At 34.7% G+C, this 15336-nt stretch overlaps 1 protein-coding gene across 3 annotated transcripts in view; it reads right to left on the reverse strand.

Annotated features, from left to right (window-relative positions):
- Nucleotides 1-15336, reverse strand: part of VhaSFD (V-type proton ATPase subunit VhaSFD) — a 60939-nt gene that overhangs the window by 20830 nt on the left and 24773 nt on the right. Inside the window, exon 5 of one of the 3 annotated variants that reach the window (XM_072529527.1) lies at nucleotides 7821-7964. The exons of 1 other annotated variant lie outside the window; for it this stretch is intronic. In XM_072529527.1, the coding sequence (XP_072385628.1) occupies nucleotides 7821-7964 (144 nt within the window). Of the gene's footprint in view, nucleotides 1-5285; nucleotides 5397-7820; nucleotides 7965-15336 lie in introns of all 3 variants that reach the window. One more of the 3 variants, XM_072529528.1, reaches the window with a different exon arrangement.

Genomic DNA, 15336 nt, shown 5'->3' on the forward strand with positions numbered 1-15336 from the left:
AATTTATAGAAACCATTTTATCAAATTGTCTAATATTGTAATATTCACCTCGGTATTTTTTACAAAATACTCTCATGCCGTATTGGACAATGATATAGCTACAGCTTCTTCAAAAAGTTCTAGCTCATTTATGGAGAATTTTTACAGAATTTTCAGGTTTTTATTTTTCTATTAAAGAGTTTGAGGACACTACATTTCAAACCACATAGAAATAGTCGACTTAACGTAAAATTTAACACAATTACAAAGCTATTCACAAGTAATATATGAAGAACACATTTCATCCTAAAATGCGTTTAGTCTTCCAAGATTCAATTAATGTTATCTAGACGAATTAATTCATCTGCTATACAGCTTATATAGTTTATTCAGATTTATCTACTACGCTCTTAGTAAGTTAGGTAAAAAGTACTAATAATAACAGTAACAAATATTATTATTTAACATAAGAGATGCTACGTTTGACATTGAGTATTTATTTCAAAGTTAACCAGATTTAAAAACATATAAACAGTGTAAAACTATAACAATATAACTATTATCACACATATTTAAAGGAAAAAATATCTGCAACATCTTGGTAGAAGATAAATCAATCTGCCTTTGGTGAATATGTCCTATTAAAAAACACAAAAATCTACCTTAAATTAAAAAACATACTCTCTCGAGATGGCTTATGTTGTTTATCAAAATATGTATGTAACCCTTGGAACTTTTACATATTTATTAAGGAAAAATGTAATGAAACCAAGAGAACTAAACGTGACATTAAATATAAAATTTCGATAAATACCGTTGTTCAGAGCCGACAGTCTTAAATTCCCCCTCACCCAAAACGGTCCAAAATTAACCTATTATCTATTTCTTTTATCTAGTTTTATTTATCTTTTTTATTTCTTTGAGTTGATGTTTCCTTGGAAGTCCCCCTCTCCAAGTTGGAAGTTCCCAACCAAGGCAAATGTCTAGGTCCGCCACTGCTCAACTATCTAGTAACTTAAGTAATAATGCTTTGTTATGTTGGTCAAATTTTACTGATCAGAAGGGGCTGAAAGTTACTATATAACCTAGCGTCCTAGCATTAACCGTAACTAAAAAGTTAAAAAATATTTACATGCTATTTAAGAATAAAATAAAACTGCACAAATTAAAACAAAGGTTTAAATGTTTATTTTTGAAATATTATAGACTAGTATTTAAAAATGGACTATTTAATCACAATTAATGAATATACCCTTGCATGATTATTCTTCTTTTGTAAAATAAAGAAGTCTGCAACCACAATTTTATTTCAGGTATTAATGATCAGTGGTAGAAATTTTTATATTGTATGTATGTATGTTTCCAACTATCAAACTATTTCCAAGCTCAGTGAATCGTTTATAAAATAATATCCGTTTGTGTATATCGAATAAAACATGAATGCAAAGAAGGCAATAATAAACGGGAGCAAGATGGGTTTTCGACCTTAGTTTTTTTATTACAAAATTAATGTATTTACTCGATTTCAATCATTATTACCACATTGAATCCTTTCCATTTTACTGCTCTTTATCTTTATTGATTTATACATTTAATAAACAATTTTTAACCATACAGGTGATTTAGCTAACCAGCTTTTTTATTCTATTCTCATTAAATGTTTTTTCCATATTCTTCTTCGTTCTTCCCTCATCCATGGGACGCATATGACAATTTGCACTCTGTTAAAGCTAGCATAGTATTCCCAACAATCGATTTAAACGTTTTCTACTCAACTTTTCTCAAAGCGTTAAAAGTATTGGTCAAATTGTGCTAATATACGAAGGAAAGTCGAAAATATTTCGCCTAGGGACGAAAATATTAGTTTTTTTTATTTAAAAGTGCATTTATTACTTAATATATTCTCCCTAATCCAAAACGAAATTCCTGTAACTTCCTGAAATAATTCCTGAAACTTAAATGTGGCGACTACTCAAAAACTGACATCAGAGCCTAACTACAGATTCTAGAACCAAATCAACATACCTATTGTTAAAGTTGGTTGGATGGAAATTAAAGGATGTTTTTTACCGATCATGATACCTCCCCAGAACATGACACTTCCTCCTTTACATCTGAAGTACACGAATTCGTCGTTCATCTGATTTTACATAAATGCCGGGTTCGTGTGAAAATAATACATTTTTTCAATTTCCAATGTTCTAGTTTTGGTGTTGACGACACCAATTTAGGAGATCAATCTTGTGCTGTCTGGATAACTCGGGAACCCGTAACTGTCTACTGATGTATAGTATTTGGCCTTTTTCTCATCGTTTCAACTGAAATACTTACCCCTGTAGCTTCCAAACGTTGCCTTTGGAGCTGTGCGTGAGAAATTGTTGGGTCTCTTCTAGGTACTTGGACAATGAAACGATCGTGGCGAGCCGTTGTTACTTTTATCTGATTGTTTTATCAGTTTGTTTATTTGCAATAAAATAATTATTTAACAACCCCAATTAAAGCTCAGCCCATTAAAAAATATATAAAATATGAAGGAGCTATCTGTATAGCACAAGAGCATTCTCAAATATGGTACATACTCATCAGAATGAGATATTAAAGATAGAAAAGACATGGTGAAAGGATAGGAATTCATTTTTAAAATAAAACAAAATGAGTGGATTATCATAGTGAACGCATCAGTAAGGTAGAGGAAAGTAACCAAATATGGAATAGTATCGTAATAAGGAATACCTTGACTTTTCCGAAAATATAAGTTTGAAACGAAATACACGACCTACTTCTATTTCACTAGCCCTCTTTACTATCGCGCTCACTCACACCTTTGTATCAGTTGCGCGAACGATACGCATGTGGCAGGAGTGTTTTGTTTTATCGTCTCGCAGAATTATCGCTATTATCGGTTATTATGAATGAATACAGACTTGCTATACTATTGAGTACATCCATATTACGTTTATTTGTTCATTGTGTGATCTTCTGTAATTAAAATATTGCGACTTGAAAAAATATTGATACTAGTTTCAACTAGTATAAAAATCCAAATATGGACAGTTGTTGGTGTCTAATTATGGAATATTCCATAATTGGGCCTTTTTTTTTCACAAATTAGGTACTTTCTATTATTTGTTTTAAAAATTGTATGTTATCTTTGTTTTTAGAATGTCAACTTCACTATCGACCAATAAACGAAAAACCTGGGATAAAGAAAAATGGCAGAAGTTATAAAATTGATCCGTGAAAAGAAAATGGGATATTTGAAAGCAGCACAGCATGTTCAAGTGCCTAGGACAACTTTATTTCGTTTGTGCCAAGAAGATGAACAGTCTCCAGAATAGAGCGACTTACAATATTGGGTTCCCAAATCGAAGGTCAGCTGGTTGAATACCTATTGATGATGAATAGCAAATTTCACGGTTTGACAAGAACTAATCTTCGCCGTATGGCGTATATGCTAGCAAAGGGAAACAGTTTGTAGAATCCCTTTACTCAATTAGGTATGACCGGAAAAAAGTGGTTGAAGTTATTTTTAAATCGTCATAAAGAGAAACTTTCGATACGAAGAGAAATGGTACCTACATTTTTGTCAGGGTATTTGGATTTGATAAGGAAAAATTGGACGGTTTTTTCAACCTTTTTGAAGATATTTATACTAAAAATAACCATCCAGCAAATTGTATTCACAACGTGAATCAACAAATCATCTGTCACAGAGGGAAAACGCCAGATAGCTGCACTTAATTAAGCACAAAGAGGATCGATCCCCTATGACAATAGAGTTTGCATAAATGTTGCAGGACATTTGGTGCCACCGTTTATTATTTTCCCCGGAAAAAATATGAGAGCTTAGCTAATGAGAAAGGCTGTCTGCCAGGATTAGTTGGAGTAGCACATCCATCAGGGTAGATACAAATGAATATCTTCAAAGAATGGTTCAAGCACTTCATTTAACACACCAACCCAACTCCCGAATCGAAGGTTTTACTGATTTTAGATGGACACTATAGTAACACTCGTAATATCGATATAATAAACAAAAAACGTGGACATCATTTCTTTACCTCCACATACAACTCGCAAACTGCAGCCGTTAGACAAGACTTTTATGGAGTCGTTAAAAGTATACTACAGTGAGGAAATACACATGTCGATTAGAAATAATAACAAGCCTCTAACTCCATGTGACATCGCGGAGCTGTTTGGAAAGTACTAACAGGTGAGATTGCAGCCAACTGTTTTAAGGTCACTGGATTATGGCCTTTAAATAAAGATGTGTTCGGTAATGTGGACTTTATTTCTGCGTAACATAATGCTGTAAGAGTTAGCTGTACAACCAACTTCACTGCACTGTAATCAGGATCTGAGCCTGCTTAAGCCCTGACACAAATATCCATACCAGAAACAAGTGCTAATGTACAACTTGAACCTATACCTTCGACTTCAGGGATTTATCAGAACACTCTAGACCTGAGTTTACTGACTTATAAGTGCAGTACCAGAAAAACGAAAAAAAAGTATCTAAGAGACGAAGAAAATCTACCGTAACAGCAGTCATAACATCTTAACTTAAAAAGACAAAGAAAAGACAAGAAAAAGAAAATAAAATAGCCAAGACAAAGAATAAACAGAAAACTGCGAAGAGAAAGTAACGAACATAGAAAAATAAGACTGATTCTGAAGAAGAAGACTATGAGAAACAGGACTCTCTCCAGTGTAATGCTGACAGTGAACCTGATTAGTTGTTGGACCAAGAATCTTCCGACTCTGCTGATGCTGAATGTATGTTTTGCCAAAGACCGTTTTTCCACGGATAACAATGGAGAAAACTGGATTAAGTGCATAATGTGTGGGCTCTGGACTCATTATGATTGTGCTGGTCCAGAGTTTGATACATGGATCTGTGACTTCTGTAAGTGAATTAAGCTACTTTTTTTATTTTTCACAATTTTCTTATTTATATTTATTTGGTGTCACATATATATATATATATATATATATATATATATATATATATATATATATATATTTATGTCTATTTTTGTTATTAATAAGGAAAGGTATTTGTTATTGAAAAGTTTGTGGAAGTTCAAATTCTCTCTAGCAAAACTTATGATTGTGGGTATACCGACGCTTCGAAATAAAGCTCAAATTTTACAACAGAAAAAACGCAATATTATTGTCAAATATGTAAATAACTTGATGACAAACTTTATATTAATATAGCTGTAGTGAATAAATATCACGTTTAGTTCTCTAGGTGGACAATGCATGAACTCTACATTCTATTAATATATACAATCGTATACCGATATCTCTTGAGAGGAGGATTGCTGATCGAATCCTGATTCCGTGTAATGTTCCGTAGCCGCTCCCTTTAGAGTATCTGAAACTGCTTGCGATGCAGCCAGTGCTTCGTACTAAAATTGACATCTAAAATAATTCTTGGTACTAAAGTTTTTGACCTACCGCCACCAAAACATAGCTTGGTCGGTTAAGAGTTTGTTATTTCGCTGCAGGAATAGTGTTAGTTAGTGTTAGAATTGACATATCAATAGAACAGTTACTAATTAAAACAATGATATACCACTACGAAATGTTGAACATAATACTTATTTTTGTATATAAAAAAGAACCTAAAACACAAACTATTGCTGCTTTTCCATACCCCAAATTTAAGTATCTTAACGCACAACCACTCACATTCCGCAAACACACGTGCGCACGTACATTGATACACCCACTGTTTGCATATAAGTACGTTCCCTTAAAAGGATGTTTTATTTTGTGTATCAAGTAGACCACTTATCTCTTAATATAATAAGTCCGCATAACTGTAACTGATCTACTCGTATACGTCTGTAATATTGACAGCTCGCTTTCACTTCCGGTAATAGCAGAAGTCGCCAACAACTTGGTTATTTTTAATGGAACATTAAACCCTATACATAGTCCTGCCATAAATATTGATACAAGTGTAAACGCGGCTTGTACGGTCGACAAACTGAACGCAGCTAAAAGTTATGTTGACATTACTGACTGTTGACATGTACACTATAAACACGCCAAAACATTCCAGTCTAGTCTGAGGCGTTACGATAGAGTTGACAGACAAAGAGAACCGTATTACTGTCATTTCTCTTCCTAAGTGTGGAATACAGCTCGTATTTTGAATTAATAAAACCGGTAATTACGGGTGTTTTTGTGTATTGTACTGTTAAATTGTTTTTGGATACGGGACAAGTAAGTGATCGTAAAAGATCCGGCCGGCCTTGCGTGGCTCGTGCGCCACAGGTTATTAACTCTGTTAAGTCAAAAATTAACTAAAATTCTACCCGAAAACAAAAATTTATTCCTGGGGAGTGGATATCGAGCCGAAGAACCTTTATAGATAAAAAAAAAAAAATTTAGTCTGGAGAAAACTGTCAATAATCCAAACGATATAGTTTACCCACGGGCATCCAATGAAGCCTGCAAACTGGTTCCAATGATGAAACGAGGACATTTTCCTGCCTCACTGATGGTTTGGTAGGGAGTGTCCTATGACGGCGTCACTTCTTTACATTTTTCTGTCATATCATCAAGAGCTATCGCCACCTTTCCGCCAAAGCTCCTTACGCTCGCACTCTTACCGTAAAGTTCCACTTCCATCGATGTGCGCTAGAGAAGATGGAAGACAGGTAACGGTATAAAACAGCGTACCTCGCAAGAGAGAATCGAATTTCGTCAGAATGCTGATCGGGTGAGAACTTCACCTGACCTTTGGTGTTGACCAAAGGCCAACCGTCCGGGTCCGGAGTTCTATAAGTGTTGATTTGGGAACAACTCCACTGGTCCTAGGGCCTTGACCGAAGGCCAACCACTTCTGCTGGAGTGTTGATCTAGTGGCAGCTCCTTACTGGTCAGAGTGTTGACCTGAGACAGGCCTGTTCCGTGGCTAAGTGTTGATTAGTCGCTCTTTGCCAGATCGACTTGTTAATCGATCCGTCCACTCCTAACCTATCATTCCTTCTCATTAGTGTATGTATTGACACATCGTATTTTCGTTTCGATTTTTATGACATTAATTATACTTTATTTTTCGCAGGTATTAAACAGTGGGTCATCGAGCCGTCGATACCGTTGTCGCTAGGATTGACATTTAAATTTTATTGTACATATTAACCAGGACATAATTTTTATTTTGTTATATATTCATTTCTAATACATTTTTATTTAAATTAAACCTATGTTTGACTGAGTCTGCTGTCAAATAGTAGCTACCCGTCACACTTTGGATGAATATTTCTTGGCGATACATCAAAACAAAGGAGAATTTTATGCCGGAAAGGACTAAAATTTATTTTATAAAAAAAAATAAATTTTGTTTGCAACAATGCCAATCTACGAGCTATGCAAAAAAACTTTTCATTATGACTGCTCGTGTATTGATTCTGGATAAATAGTCACGCGCATGCCAATCGAAAAATTTAAATACACATAATGTATTAAAGCTAAAGCATAAGCAGAGTCATCTTCCAATTTGTTACAATACATTGTTTGGTCTAATAAACAAGTATAATTTTTAAAATATTTTACTTTATTAATATTATTAATAAAAAACATGTAGAATGACTGAATACTTATCATGTACTCAGATATTTTAAAGATAATTATCAGCAAATATACGGACAATGTTTTAAAAATACAACACTGTAAGTCAAGTTCAGTGTGACGTTCTACAGATTGTACTAAACAAGTGGCTGTTAGTTTTAAAATTTTGTTAGAACACCGAAAACACAACACCTAACGTTACCAGATGGCGCCAGTGTATCGATTATATTTTCAAAACTAGTAAAATGTACCTCTTGGGCAACTCTCGTTGCATCTTCAAGGGACATTCCAAATAATATGGAATTGGCACCGTGAATGATGTCGATGCAACTACGTTTATCTTTTTTGGTGGAAATACTCGGAGTGGCGGAGCATGCCATTTTGTACTTGTTTTCCTGTAGGAACGTTTTATTGATAACATATAATTTCAAAAAGAATTTTACGCAGAAGCGAATATTTTGTGCCAATTTGGGCTGTTTAATTATAAGAGTGAGAACATTGAAGGAAACAACGCTAGGCTGTACATATTGCAGTCTAAAATCCGGCCGATTATTTCTTTTAAACTAATTTTAATTTTATACACCGAAAACAAAGAGCTTCAGAAATAAATGGCTAGATCTTTTATCACAGTAATTTAGTATTAACAACGGTGTAAAATAGATTAAATATTTGTTTTAAAATTGTGGCAAATCTTTGGAAGATAGTTTCATTAAATAAAATACAGTCGAACCTCCGTTAAATAGCGACCACTTAGTGTCATTTCACGATAAATTTTTTATTATTTTAAAAATATTAAAGCACCGAAGGCCAGTCCAGATAAAAATAGCGACCACTTATTTTTATTATCCAAAAGGTACAATATCTCAATAAAGACATCTAAGATATAGAATGTTTAAAATTTTAAGAAAAAATGGAAAATTGTTTTTCGAAAATAATTTATTGTTTTGTTGCAACAATAGCACTTTTGTCTATACAATGCATTGTATATTTATTCGTCTTTCGATTTGAGTCTCGTATTGTATTTTAAATATGTTAGATAAAAACTTATTTAACCCTGCGTTGGTGGGGTATGATACACCTCACGCATGCAAAAGAATGGAACTTTTCTCAAAAACAGCATCTTGCCACTCCCTATTGTTCAGTATCTGTTACGCTAACATCCTTCTATCGTGTAGCATTGTTATTTTCATAATTTCTTCAATATCGACTTACATAGATGCCAGAATATGCCGCAAGGGTATGTCACACTCCACCACACATCTGGCGTGAGTGAGTTTATCATTGTTGATGCATTGTTGACATTTTTTCTTAATTTTACGTGGTTTATTATTTTTTACTCTGGTTGTTCTGCTCAAAATTTGTTATAAATATGTTTAGTTATGAACAAAAGCAAACGAGGTTGCTAAAATTGTAGGAAGATATACAAAGCGAATAAGATGCTGCTATTTCTGATTCCGAAGGCGAAGTGCAGCTCGACAATGTTAGTGACAGTTCTTATGCCACAGACACAGAACAAGATGGCGATGAAGATGAAAGTTAACCAGAAAATGGAGATGATGTGAGTACATTAGGTAGATATTATTGGGGCAGGGATAAAGTGACGAAATGAGCGAAGAAGGTAAAAGTACGATCGGTTCACACTGAGTCGAAAATATAATTTCTCATTTGCCTGGCGTGAAACGACATGCTAAAGAAAACTGCAAATAATTGTTGGCAGCTTTTCAAGGATGACATACTCACTGCTGATATTGTAAAACATACTAATGAGAAAATTAATTCAATAAGTGAACTTTATAACGATGAGCACCAATAGGTAGTAAAAGAGACCTCCCATTAAGAAATCAAAGCTGTGTTTGGGTTACTTTGTTTAGCAGGAACTCATCGATCTTCTCGGTGAAACTTTAAAATTTCTTGTCAAATAACGGCACAAAAATCCCAATATTCAAGAAAACTATGTCTCTAAAACGCTTTCAATTTCTGCAAATGTGCTTGCAGTTTGACAATGGAGCCACACGCGTAATAGAATCAAGATCGATAAATAAGCCCCAATAAGAGGTGTTTTCAAAAGAGTAGTTGACAATTTTCAGTCTGCCTGTACACCTGGAATGTATCTCACTATTGATGAAAAATTGGAGGCATTTCGTGACAGGTGTCCTTTTTGATAAGCCGGCTCGTTATGGAATCAAAATCTTTGCTTTAGTCGATTCAAGATTTTATTCAAGATTTTATTTACTTCAGTAAATTTGGAAATTTACTGTAGTTCTCAACCGGATGGGGCCCTTTCAAACTTAGTACAAAACCTACAAATGTAGTTTTAAGATTGATTTCACCAGTGTCTGACAGCAAACGAAATAGCACATTCGATAATTGGTTCACTAATTATCCATTAATGCAGCAACTTCTTCTTGAAGAACACCAATTAACATCTGTGGGTGCTGTCCGAAAGAATAAGAAACAAATTCCTTCCACAATGGTCAATACAAAGAATCGAGAACAGTATTCAATACTTTTTTTTTTAAAAGGAAAATATTGAAAATATTCCAAAAATATCAAGACATGTTTTGTTACGTACTTTACGTGAAATGAACTTTAAAGGTATTTCAAGAGAAAGAGAAATAGTACCCCTATTTAAAAAAAAAGAAATTATTTTATGGTGCAGAAAGTATCTGAAACAAATAGCAGAATTTCGAAGAGATGAAAAAAAAAACATATACAGATGAAACATGGTTAAATGAAGGACATTCTGTGACAAAAATTTGGCAGGATTTAAATGTGAAAAACAAACGACAAGCTTTCTTAACTGGTTTGTCCACAGGTTTAAAAGCCCCACCTGGAAAGGAAACACGCCTTGTCTTTTTATTTTTTTAAATTCTAAAGACTCTATTGTCTCTTGGGCAGGGCGAGCACTTGCATTGTCCTAATGTAGGATGATTCGCCGTTGTCTATTGCTTTGTCGGAGTTTCGAGATAACTTCTGGTAAACAAATGTTTATTAACCAATCAGAAGTAACCGTTCTTCGATCTTGTAGCACGTATAAATTCCTTATAACCATCGAATATTCAATGTATAAAATTTATTTGGTACGCCCCTGGGCTATGTATAACATTCTTTGAGTTTTTGTTTATATTGTGACGTAAGCGTCTGGACACATCAAAGAAAAATTCCACTGCAATTTCACTGCGTAGTAAAATAATTCATATTTTGCGTTTTAAAAATTCGGCGAATTTCAAACCCAAGCCAGGTTAAGGTTCAATCTCCCTTGAAAAGCGTCGTTGAAAATAATTCTGATTGGCTTGCTACGAAGACTGGTAAAGGGGAACAGTGCCAGAGAGGAAGCCGGTACAGAGACTAAAGCAAGGTCAAATTCAGGTTGGATTAACATCTTTAAGAGAAAAGACGTGGCGTGGGTAGCCTGAAAGAACCGGCAAATTTTGTTTGTGGAAATGTGAATTCACTCAAATGTAATTAATGTGTCAGTTTTTGTCTGAGTAATCACTGTTTTGTTCGTGCTGTGTTTCACCTGCGGGATTTGTAAGACGGCGTTCTAAACAATTTTATAGATGTCCACATGGTTCCAATCAGGAACTTGAGTTTTTTTAAAAGCCAAGCTTTGAAGATTTCATGATCCAGTGCCCAGCTTCCATCGTCTATTTGTTGTCCCTGGTCCTTCCAGACCATTTTTCAGCCTGTGAGACGCTTTTGTGTTATTTTGCAGTGTTTAGAAAACCAGTTCCAGCCCCAAAACTTTTAAAGGAGATATTATATTCAGTGAAATCAGGAAAGAGAATCCTATCTTTCCATCACGCAGGAAGATTCTTGTAAGCGGCGTTCATTTTAAATAGATTAGGAACCTTCTTGTGTTGTGTTGTCCAGAAAATCCATGTAGGTACCCTTTTGATTCACTTTTTGTAGTTCCCCCATTCCAGTCCCCTTTTTATTCACTTACCCACGACTCAGCTCTCCAAACAAACCAAGAGTAGCCGTTCGCAAACGTTCCGGTTTGTTTTGCTTACACTATCTTGAGCCCAGTAATTCCTGTCCCCAATTTTCAACCACCTATAAGTAATACCCTATGTGGTAGGCAAAATAACCGCTACAATATTTTAAAGCAATTGTTGCCACATGACCATTTTCTTTAACAAACTTCGAGAGCGGATCAATTTTGTTGGTTTTTCCTCATCGTGAAACACCCACACAGTGGATTGACGTTTATTTTCCGATTCGTAGGAGTAAATCCAAGATTTATCGCCACTAACAATAGTACAAACATTTTTTTGGCTTCCTTTGTTGAACCGTTCCAATGTTTTTAGACACCAATTAACGCTAACCGCTTTTTGCTCTTCTGTGAGCAAATGAGTCATTCAACGGGAAACCAACTTCGTAACACCCAGTTCTTCATGTAAGATCTTTTGGATCGAGGTCTTTGAAATGCCCAAAGATGCTTCTATCTCCCGGTATGTTACACAGTGGCCATCCTTAATTAGCTGACGAATCGCATCAATGTTTTGCTGAGTGACTGCTGCTTTGAGTGGACCTAGCCTGGATTCGTCGCTGAGACTGTGACTGGGATGGTGTGATGCTTAATTCCCAAACCCAGAAACCAGTTCAGCTAGACATTGCTGTTGGGATAATCCTCTCCGAAAATTATAAAAAATTATTGCTCGAAAATGTTTTCGACTAAGATCCATTTTTCGACCGACTTCACTTTATCTACACGACTTGTATTGCAATGAAACTCTCGATTTATGTCTACAAAAGATTGAGGTTACATTTGCGTCGGAAGATTTTTTTTGGTGGCGCCCTCTAAGCGGCTATATGTAAAACTAAATAGACTATCCTCGTACTGTAAAATTCCACGGAACGATTTTTAAACGTTTTACTACCTACAACTCTAGAGGTGGGGTCCTATAAAAAAATCTTGAATTTATATTTAAAAAAAAATAAGTGTCATTCATCGAGATGATATCTTTTAAGTTAGAATCAAACCATAAGTTTTTTCAAAATTCCATTGGAATCTGTTCATTAGTTTCCTAGATTAGCGAGAAGAAACATAGTGACATGAGATTTTTTATACATAAAGATATAATAATAATAAACTAAAAAACAAAAAAAAAGACACCAGCTTATCTTCAAGCTGGCTGTTCTAAGTCGGCATAAAATATTTTTTGAAACTGTTTTTGTTGACCGTTGACTAGGGCTACTCCTGTATAGTGACAAATTTAACCATTTCCCATCAGTGGTCGTTATTGGAGGTTAGGCTGTAGTATTATTCGTATTTACAACTTTCCATTGAATGTAATAAAACTATACGTTATTTTATACTTTCATATTTTTTTGATTTCTTTCAATATCATTCTGAGAAACTTCACAGAAACAAATATTAAACCCTTTTTGAAACATAATTTTTTAATTAAAGAAAGTATTGTTTTATTACGTTGAAAATAAAACAATTTTCAAATCATTAGCTTATTTTCCATCGTAACAAAATAAGATAGGTCTATGTTGTAACTAAAACAATTTTATTTTGAAAACCGGTTCCGACCTATTACTTCCATTTACTTTCACGATTTCCGTCACTCCTATTTGTCATAAAGGTCAACCTCGTTCAAAATAATCGAATTCAATTTCAGAAAAAGGTTTTTCAGAAGCATACATTTTTTCGTCTCAAGTTTTGCACGCCATATGTAGCTGCAATGAGTAAATAGCTTTAAAAAGGCTAGAATTAAGACATTTACATCACAGTAGATATGCTATGTACGTTTGAGCACAACCCACAAATCGCAATCCCTACCCCCGATCGGTAATGCCAAACGTCACGCGTCACATCAAATAGTCACATTTTCACGTCAAAGCGTTACGCGCCACGTCAAAACGTCACATTTTCTCGTCAAAACATCGAATTGTCACGTCAAAACGTTACATTTTTACGGTAAAGTTCCTCGCATCACGAAAAAATTCACATTTTCACGTAAAAGGTGACGTTTTGACATGTCTCTTGAAGTGTTATGAGTGTTTTTGACGAGAAAATGTTACGTTTTGATGTAACACATTTATGTTTTAACAAGAAAATGTGACGATTTGGGGTGACGCGTGACATTTTGACATGACGCGTGACATTTTGACGTGACGCGTGACATTTGACATTTACGGCTAGGGGTTGTGGTTGTGATTTAGGGGTTGTGCTCAAACGTACATAGCATCTCTACTCATCACACTTATTAAGTGACTGACATCACATTCTGATTTTCATAAATTCTATCAGAAACTTTAATGTCAGAACTGCGTGATTTCTACAGTTCCGAACAAGTCCCGAAAAACCAAACTGCGAAATGTGAAGTTCTCCATCAAAGTTCTTATTTTCAGAATTGCGACTCATATGCGACTCCTCCCGATTCTACATTCAGACGTTGTAAAGGTTCTGAAACTGTTTTCTTGTGGCATGTCTAAGTTAAATAGTATGTTTATATGGGATTAAGACGTAATTGATTGTAATCAAAATTACATTTTATAATTGAAAATATAATTATCTGTCCTCTGAAATACACCGAGATCTATTCTGTTCAAAGTCAAACCAACAACAAACAAGAGAGATCAAAGAACTGCATCTATAAAACACCCCTTCAATGCAATACTTTTTATGTGGGAGAAACCGCAAGATCACTAAAGACGCGTTCTCATGAGTCAAGTTTAATTGACCAATTATATTTGATCAACAAAAGTTGAATGAAAACTCTAGTGAGAACCTGTCTTTTAACAGAATTGATGAACTTTTTGGTTGATCAAGAAAAGTTTGACCCAGTCAAACTTTTATCGTTCAAGTGATGAATCACCACGAATGGTTTTCAAGTTGAAGCTTGTCTTGAAATGTGTGAACTGGGCAGTCAACATTTGTTGACTCTGAAAACTGCTGCGGTGCATATGCGTTTCTGTTATTTCAGTGTTTTAACCTTATGATTATCGATATTAATCTTTAGCAATTTCAAACAGATGGAGGGAGAATATTCATCATATTTCATTACAAATCATTGATACTACAGACAACAACGTAGGGAGAATTTTCAGAACTCATCTGATATAATTGCTACAGCTAGAGCAGGTCTCATAGACTTAGAATATACTCTTTTATCACTTACTTTGGTTAAAAAATTGTGTATTTTAATAAACTCTTGTAACATATCGTATATTGCTGTACATACTTCTGACATATTTGAAATGGTATTTTTAGGTACTCGGTATACGGAAGCAAGCATTGCAAATGAATAAGTTGTAGCTAAATATCTTAAAGTAACTTGTAACTTTAATTTTGGCGATACTGCTAGTCAAATTCGTTAAAGTGCAGAGATTTAGATGGGTTGGACACATTGCTAGGATGTCAGATCACGAATACACGAACAGATTAACATTTTCAAAACCAGAGGGCACAAGAAGCAGAGGACGACCACGAATGAGATGGATTGATGATGTGGAAGAAGACCTACAGATTTTAAGGGATATTGCTAGTCGCACCACTGCATCTTTTTTATGGCATCCTGCACTTTTGACGGCAGTTCGTCGAATTTATCTTCGGACATTCTTAAATGGTGTCTATACTCTTCTTTATATTCTAACGCTAGGCCCTTAAGCAATGCTTCTATTTCTTGTTAGACTCCACTGTCTCACCCAAAAATTGTTTTTTATGACTTTTGTTTATATTATTAACAATTCTTGTCAGTCTTGGTATTTTTAGGTACTCGGTATACGGAAGCAAGCATTGCAAATGAATAAGTT

The sequence above is a fragment of the Diabrotica undecimpunctata genome, chromosome 4, assembly GCF_040954645.1.
Source record: "Diabrotica undecimpunctata isolate CICGRU chromosome 4, icDiaUnde3, whole genome shotgun sequence".
NCBI lineage: Eukaryota > Metazoa > Arthropoda > Insecta > Coleoptera > Chrysomelidae > Diabrotica > Diabrotica undecimpunctata.